The sequence below is a fragment of the Engraulis encrasicolus genome, chromosome 4 (assembly GCF_034702125.1).
Source record: "Engraulis encrasicolus isolate BLACKSEA-1 chromosome 4, IST_EnEncr_1.0, whole genome shotgun sequence".
NCBI classification, from domain to species: domain Eukaryota; kingdom Metazoa; phylum Chordata; class Actinopteri; order Clupeiformes; family Engraulidae; genus Engraulis; species Engraulis encrasicolus.
This window is the reverse complement of record NC_085860.1, coordinates 39,182,102-39,191,058: the sequence shown is the minus strand read 5'-3', so window position 1 is coordinate 39,191,058 and position 8,957 is coordinate 39,182,102. Positions and strand designations below refer to the sequence as shown.

Genomic DNA, 8,957 nt, shown 5'->3' with positions numbered 1-8,957 from the left:
TTTTCCCATCTTGTGAAACATTATAGGAGAAGATTAGGTGCTGTTTTGTTGGCAAAAGGGGGTTGTACAAAATATTAACACCAGGGGTGCTAATAATTGTGACACACATTATTTGATGTCAAATAATTATTTCTTTATGTGGGATTTTTTCCCCACTGAATAAATGCACTTGTATTGAAGGTTGGATTTTTCTCTTTTTTTCCATTAAGGTCCCATATTATTTAGAAAAAAAATAAAAATAATTGGAAGCTAAAAAACACATCTCAACCAGGGGTGCCAATAACAATGGAGGGCACTGTAGTTTGTAATTCAACAGTTTGAGTAATAGCAGTTTAACCTTCAACCGAAGTTGAGGTTTGTCTTGGCTTTAAAAGTACGATAACATGATAAAAAGGTATCACGAGAGTCAAGATACAGCAAACACACAGAGACAGATGTACGCCAAACAAATATAACCACATTTATTTTTTTGAAAGTATAAAATATCACACTGTAAAGGCCACTTTTGCAGGGTAAATTAACAACCTCGTCAAATATTTACACAATAACAATGTCCCTCTTTCGATATAATCTTCCAGCACTGTGGCAGACAGAAGTGTTGTCGTCCCACTAGACCACAGTAAGTAGTTGGCAAACGAATGCTTTAGTTTTTTCTCTTATTTAAAATAATTTACTCAACAGAGAGAAATGGGGACCAAGAATCCCCCAGGGGCTTAGGTATTGTGAATGGTTCTCATTCAAGAAAAAATAAGAACAAAAACAAACAAACAAACAAACAAAAACAAAATAAAAAACACAGAAAACAGAACAAAACAAGTTTTTTTCAGGCACAGCTTGACATCAGGCTGACAGGCACTGTGTGCCCTCCTCAGTGGGACACCCCTTTCTCCTGAAAAGAGAAATCCGCACGTTCACATTCTTTTGTAATTTTGTCTTCCAATGACACCATGGGCCTATACTAAGAAGCTGGTTCAGGAGTATACCAGGTTAAGCCAAAGAGTAAATCGTCTAATAGAAGAGTCTGGAGTCCTCATCCTCGAAGAAAATGAGGACTCCAGACTCTTCCATTAGATGATTTACCTCTTAACTTAACCTGGTTTACTCCTGAACCAGCCTCTTAAGTATAGGCGCCAGTCTGCCAGAGTAGTGCCGCATGGGACACCAAGTTATCACTAAGCACATCCCCATCAAAGAACGACAGAGCCTTTTTTAGGGGGCATAAGAACTCGTCAAAAATGCCCGTAAAGAATAGCCCGGGCCTTTTTGGGGATAGGACAGCCCTGATAGAGCTCCCTACTGTGCATGATGGGACTGTGTGGCTCACCATATCAATGTACTGGGGAATGGCAGAGGCATGTGGGGGTGGGGGTCAATATCTATGGGGAGTAGGTGGGTGGATTGTAGATGTGGTCACCTTCCTCTTGTTGGGCTCAGTGGCTGGTTAAATGACAGGGCTATAGCCCCCTGATCTCCAAAGTCAAGGTTGTCACCCGAGGTAGGACCGTTGTACCAATAAGAGAGAAAGAGACTTATGAACACATGAACGATCTTAACGATGTCTACTAAGTAACAGTCACGTCAGTCAACTTATTTTAATTTAAAAAAAAGAGTGGATTAAAGGAATAAAGACAAATATTATATTCACATTCAATCAAATCCACGTCTTTTGCTTTGTTGTGTACGTTGTGTTGTGTTCGAAACCACATCTACATTACCAGCCAACAGCCTGGAGTATCTGAAGTGATGCAATATCTCTCCCTGGTCCCCGGTGTGAGTGACCCAGCCCGTCCGAAACCAACTACATTTACTCCCCAACAGAAAAATAACCAAAAACAACAACAAGACAAAAGCTGTTTCTCATTCCTCATTCCCTCACTTCACCGTCCCTTCTGTAGCAATGGCTGTTTTTTTCCCCAACCATGGGTGTGGTGTATACTGTGTGTGTGTGTGTGTGTGTGTGTGTGTGTGTGTGTGTGTGTGTGTGTGTGTGTGTGTGTGTGTGTGTGTGTGTGTGTGTGTGTGTGTGTAACGAATGTGTGCACGCGGTGGGGGGCTCCCTTGTGGCAGCGGAATCAAGCTGGACACAATAACACCCCCAGCCCCCACCCACACCCATTCCGAACTCCCGCACCCCATTCCAAACTCCCCCACCCAAATGAATCTGCTGACTGGAGGAATGATCGGCCATTGGAGCGGACGAGTTGCTGTGAGTGGAGAGATCGACATCTGAAAACTATCCCCTATCTCCCCTATCTAACCCCCTCACCACTCCTGTCCTTCCTCCCCTCTTCCGAAATCTGCCCCCCCTTTACACCCCCTCACTCTACACATTTTCCACACCATGCCATTCCACTTATCTCTCCTCCTCCTCTGCCAATTGTCAACCAATGGTGCTGCCAGAAGGGAGGGAGTTTGAGTGGGGGTGTGGGGTGGAAATTGCAACCGCACCAAAAATAAGACGCCACAGCAGAGAGCAGGGGTGGTGGTGGTGGTGGTGGTGGTGGTGGGGGGGGATGGGGGGATTGAATGCAAATACAGCCTGGAGTCAGATGAGGACAAGCCAGCTCCCTCCCTCCCTCTCACTCACACGCACACGCACACACACACACACGCGCACACACACACGCACAAGGACAGAGAGTTCAGTTTTCACAGACACCCCTGTTTCTGTATGGAACAAGTCCTCTTTTCTTCTCCCATCTGACTGAGACGCTCTCTCTTCCTCCCCCTCTCTTTCTCTCTCTCTCTCTTTCTCTCTCCGTCCATTTCTCACACCCTTCCTCACCCTTCCTGTAGTCCGGCACATGTACTGCACTTATTTCCTTGAGGCTGGAAATGGCTGTTCAGCACGAGATGGCAAACCCCTCCCTTTGACTGAGACTGAGATTGTGAATGTCTGTGTGAATGCACGTGTGTGTGTGTGTGTGTGTGTGTGTGTGTGTGTGTGTGTGTGTGTGTGTGTGTGTGTGTGTGTGTGTGTGTGTGTGTGTGTGTTTCCGGTCTGAGCATATTGATGTGCTAGTACGTTTGTAATAGAGAGAGAGAATGAGCATTTTGCGTATGTGTGAGGAGGGTCCAAGGAGGGGGCAGTGCTGTGCTGTGGCCTGATTTCTAATTCTGATTCCAAAGTTCCGAGTTCCGAGTTCCCCTTCTAGAGTCAGTAGAGTCAGAATCCAAACCCATGTGTTTTCAATCCCCACCCATATGTCTGTGTGGACTAGGACCAGCCGCTGCCCGCCATGCCGCCGGACCCCCTGCGCGTGCTGATGATGCTCTCCGTGGACCGGAGCAGCCTCTCCAGACAGGGGGCGTTGATCTTGCCCAGGGGGGGTCTGCTCTGGCCCGGGTGGGGGGCGGGCAGTGACGGAGGAGGGGGCTGACCCCCTAGCTGTCGTAAGGGGTTTAGGGCACCACCATAACCGCCGGCACCAGGCCCCGAGTCCGATTTGCCCCGTGTGCCACCGGCACCTTTGGCGTTGCCACCGACCGCTGCGGGCATGGCGGCATCCGTGCTGGAGGAGACGGCGTTGTCCTGCGTGGGGTCCTCCTCCTCGTCCTGGTGGAGGGGGGGTATGGAGGGCACGGAGGCGGGCACTGGCCCCCGCAAGGACGCCGCCGCCGCTGCAAACACGAACCCGCCGCCCTGGGCCTGGAGCTCGGCCGCCAGGGAGCAGATGGGGGAGGTGTGCAGCCACTTGAGGCTGGTGGCCGAGTAGGGTCCCCCCGGCGACGCGCCCAAGTCCCGCACGCACAGAGCCGCCTTGCTGCCCAGGCCCGCCGCCGCTGCCAGGTACACGCACGCCGACCCTGGGGGCGACGCCATGGCACCGCCAACGCCACCGGGACGCGAAAGGTAACCAGCCGCCGATAACTGGAATGAGGAGAGAGAGAGAGAGAGAGATAGATAGAGAGAGAGAGAGAGAAAGAAAGAAAGAAAAGAGGAAAAAAAATTATAGGCTGTTAGTGGATGTCGGCATGTCTCTCATGCATAGCGAAGCGAAGGAGCAGGCTGCAGGCCCAGCTGACTAGCAGGGGCCTTATAAACTGGGCTTCAGTACAAGTGCGGATCTGATTTAAAAGGGCTAACACTGCTGCCAGAGGCCTATCTGCAGGGTAATATAAAAACATGACAAACACAGGCTGGAACACTGGTGTCTACTTATTCCCGTAGGGGCCCGGGGTGAAAATGAGAGGCCTACCAAGTGAAGCTAAGTTCATCACCAGAACAGCACACAGCAGCAATGAGGGACACACATACAACCTCCAACCATTTCTAGATGGGAGAGTCCTACATCACCCCAAAAATAGAACAATTCACGGCCTTACGGGCCCAATTCAGCCCCCCTCTCTCTCTCCTACTCTCCTTACCCTGATTCCCAGTAGGCCTGGAACATGTCACTAAAACAAACTGAGGAATGTGTTTTTGTCGTCACCCTGTGTTTTTCTTGTCAGCCCCGTGTGATGCTGTTGTGTTGACCTTTAAAGTCTGCAGTCTCCTCCTGAGGGATATGTGAGGCTCTGTGTTGTCTTGGCTTGGCTGTCTGTCTGTCTGTCCCAAATTACACTGTGTCTCCCCAGTTCATTGTTGGGGTGTGAACATGAGAGCGCCTGTAATGGCTCTCGGCGACGGGAATAGCAGCTAATCCGCCCGCGCCCCTGACGGCTCCTCCATTCAGACGGCGATTAAAGAATAATAAGCCATTTCATGCTCCAACGTACTGTACCGTCTGTGACTACGTAGCGCTATCTTGGATCTCTGTGCAGACACACTTGAATAGGTGTTTGCACAGGTGTGCATGCACGCACACACGCACCCCCCCAGCTGTATTCCAGTAAGGTGTACAGTATGTATGTGGGTGAGCACATTAAAGCACTCACCAGGGTGTGTGTGTGTGTACCCCTGTACTTGCATGTACCCGCTGTGCATATATTATTTGCTTTGTGTGTGGGCATTTGTGTGCGTATGTACGTGTGCGATAAGAGAGAGAGAGTGTGTGTGTGTGTGTGTGTGTGTGTGTGTGTGTGTGTGTGTGTGTGTGTGTGTGTGTGTGTGTGTGTGTGTGTGTGTGTGTGTGTGTGTGTGTGTGCGTGCGTGCGTGCGTGTGTGTGTGTGTGTGTGTCCAAAGCAGGCTTTACCTTCTGCTTCTTGGAGCAGGGCTGCTGTGTATCGTCTGGATGGGTGTGCTTGTCAGGGTGGTGCTGATGCTGATGCTGATGCTGCTGCTGCTGATGCTGAGCAAGGGCCCTGATGTGGGGGAACCAACTCTGCAGCATCTCCTCCACCTTCAGGATGGTGTTCACGTAGCGCTCACTAAAAAGACAAAGAACATTCAGACAATCAGAGTTATTATTTTATAGCAATATTATCAACCACAATACTCATCATCATCATCATCATCATCTTCATCATCGTCATCATCGTCAACACAATTAAGGATGCAAGATTATTATTTCATAGCAATATTATCAACCACAATACTCATCATCATCATCATCATCTTCATCATCATCATAATTAGGGATGCAAGATTATTATTTTACAGCAATATTATCAGCAACAATACTCGTCATCACCATCATAGTCATCATCAAGGGTCCTACATTATAATTTCATAGCAATTTCATACACAATAATACTAATCATCATCATCATCATCATCGTCATCATTCTCAACAACTGGAATCGAGGATTATTATCTCATAGAATAACACTAAATCATCATCACGACTACATTAACAACCAGCCAAATATTGGTGAAATTTCAGTTTGGCTGGTAGAAAAGACTAACCTACTAGCCACTTAAGCCCATTAGTGGGTGTGTGTTTGGCTAGTAAGATTAACATCTACTGGCCATTTTAGCTGGTGATGGAAAAAAGGTTAATTTAGCGCCCTGCACACACACATAATCATCCATACAAGCTTCCGCATCCTTCAGTATTTACAGGTAGTGTTTAGCAGAAGTACTCATCACCCTGCTATCTCAAAATCTAAAAATGAGCCTCCAGAAAACCTGCAGCAGAGTGTTAGTGAGTGTGAGTGAGCACGCCGCCACGTCACACACACAGACATGACACCAAGTAGCCTACACTAGCCAAGCCTGCATGAGAGCTGAAGGCTTTTAACCACAAACTCTCTCTCTGTCTCTCACACACACACACACACACACACACACACACACACACACACACACACACACACACACACACACACACACACACACACACACACACACACACACACACACAAACACACACACACACACGCACACACACACACACAGGCACACACACAGTGGGTCTGTGCTGGGTGCCCATCAGTTGTGCTCTGTGGCCCCCGTCTGGCAGATGGCTGATGGGGGATTAGCTCATGTCACATGACCACCCCGTATCCCACCCCCTTCACATCACCCTCTCCAGCTCGACTTGCAGTTCTGCCAGTCCAGGCAGTCATGCCACCCTGTCATCGTGCACACACAGACACACACCACAACCCTGCCAGTCCAGGCAGTCATGCCACCCTGTCATCGTGCACACACAGACACACACAGACACACACAGACACACACCACAACCCTGCTAGTCTGGGCAGCCCTGGCACCACACCCAACACTCACATGCGTACATGTACAGTACTATTCATTATTAACACACATATGTGCACCCTTAAGCACATACGTATGCGCACGCACACACACACACACACGCACACACACACACCAACCCTGCCTTCCCGGCCCCAAAAATAAAAGCCCCTTCCTGTTTCCCTACCACCGACACCCCCTCCTCCCTCCTCCTCTCCCTCCCTCCCTTCCTCCCTCCGCCGGGGGGTCTGGAAGGAGCCTGACACGCCCCCTCTTTGTCTCGCCATGGCGACGAGCATCTGGCGTGTGGGGGCTTTTGTGCTGCTCTGCTCTGGCACGGTGCCAAGTGCGGATGACCTAAATTAGGCTGCTTCCACTCCTGCTGCCGCTGCCCCCATCGCATCGCCTTATAGCAGCCAAAATGGCCCCCACTGATTTTGATTGCTCTTTGGAAAAAAAAACCAAAAAAACATGGGGGCAGCTGTGGCATAGTGCTTGAAATCAGAGGGTTGCAGGTTTGCATCACACCCTTACTAGTCCTCCCTAAACACCGCTATCCATGGCTGAGGTGCCCTTGAGCAAGGCACCTGACCCCAGACTGCTACAGCTACTGTAGCCAATCACCTGCGTCGAAATGTGTAATGTAATGTAATATGTATACGTATACGTATATGTATATGTATATGTATATGTATATGTATGTATATATATATGTAAACCCATCATCCCCTGCACACTAACATATTCTGTATTAAATGATTAATCACATTAATTTTTTCCTGAAATGAAAATATATATTAAGCCTAAAAAATATCATAAAATTACGTTAAATGCTGTGAATGAAATTGTGACACCCATAGGCAAAGGAATACAATCAGTCTTCACATAACACACACACATACACACACACACACACACACACACACACACACACACACACACACACACACTGACACACACACACACATACACACACACACACACACACACACACACACACACACACACACACACACACACACACACACACACACACACACACACACACACACGAAAACTAACCCAGAGCAGCCTTGAGCTATAAACCCTGGGGCCCAGCCACAGCTTTCCAGCAGTTTACTGCCGTATATCATTTTTATTCTTTCTTCCATGTACTTAATGAGAACACACACACGCACACACACGCATGCACGCACACACGCACGCACGCACGCACGCACGCACGCACGCACGCACGCACGCACGCACGCACGCACGCACGCACGCACGCACACACACACACACACACACACACACACACACACACACACACACACACACACACACACACACACACACACACACACACACACACACACACACGGGCCCTGAGGCATTCTGAACACTATTAATGAGAGAGCTGACCTCAAGTGGAACAGTTCAGTCTGCTGTACACATCATGGGCGAGTCGCTCTGTGTGTGTGTGTGTGTGTGTGTGTGTGTGTGTGTGTGTGTGTGTGTGTGTGTGTGTGTGTGTGTGTGTGTGTGTGTGTGTGTGTGTGTGTATATGAACATGTTCTCCAACTCTTTCTAAATAGAGACATGTACATGCGTCCATGTGTGTGTGGATTGGAGGTTCATTTCCCTGTATGTCTAGCAGTGTAGAGTCTTTGTCTCTAAGCCTGTATGCATACCGGTAACTGTGATTACATGCTGTAAGTACGCCATTATTTTTCTGCACTATCCTATCTGCACATGCGCACCATGCAAGGCTGCACGATCCGGACGTGGAGCATTGTCGCCCTTCGTTTCGCTGCCTGTAAGGACCCTGAAAGTCTATCTATGATTAATTCCATCTTCATTGTGAATTGTAGACTATTTGTCAGGACGCTGATCAATAGGCCTCGGCCATCTTTGACAGAGGGCCACGTCAGTGTCTCGTTAATCGTTAGGCCAACTTAGAAAATGACAATTTTCCTTGGGCCTACACCACCGGCACCGTTATATAATACTATGAGTATTTCCCACATTTATAACATTATGTGGTGTATAAACCACGAAAAATGCCATGTAGCCTCGGCTACCTGAATAAAGCAAAACACCAGCGAAACAACACTAACAGATCAGCTTTTAGCGAAAGGAAGGGCGACATTGCTCCACGAATCCGGATCGTGCAGCCTTTTTGTGGTGCGCATGTGCAGATAGGATAGTGCTGAATAATAATGGTGTACTTACACATGCTTGTATTAGCCGTATCACTGTGTGAATATGCATGTTTGTGCTTGTATCTGCTTATGTTTGTGCCTGTGTACAAACATGTGCTCCAACTCTTTCCATATAAATACATATGTACATGCGTGTGCGTGTATGTGTATGTGTATGTGTGTGTGTGTGTGT

The 8,957-nt window shown here is 48.4% G+C and overlaps 1 protein-coding gene across 1 annotated transcript in view; it reads right to left on the bottom strand.

Annotated features, from left to right (window-relative positions):
- Window positions 1-1,336: 1,336 nt before the first annotated feature.
- The window catches only part of LOC134447766 (uncharacterized), a 22,679-nt gene continuing 15,058 nt past the window's right edge, over window positions 1,337-8,957 (bottom strand). The window contains exons 5-6 of the mRNA XM_063197398.1: window positions 5,137-5,311; window positions 1,337-3,871 (exon numbers count right to left, since the gene is read on the bottom strand). Of these exons, the coding sequence (XP_063053468.1) occupies window positions 3,218-3,871; window positions 5,137-5,311 (829 nt within the window). The 3' untranslated portion in view covers window positions 1,337-3,217. The remainder of the gene's footprint in view (window positions 3,872-5,136; window positions 5,312-8,957) is intronic.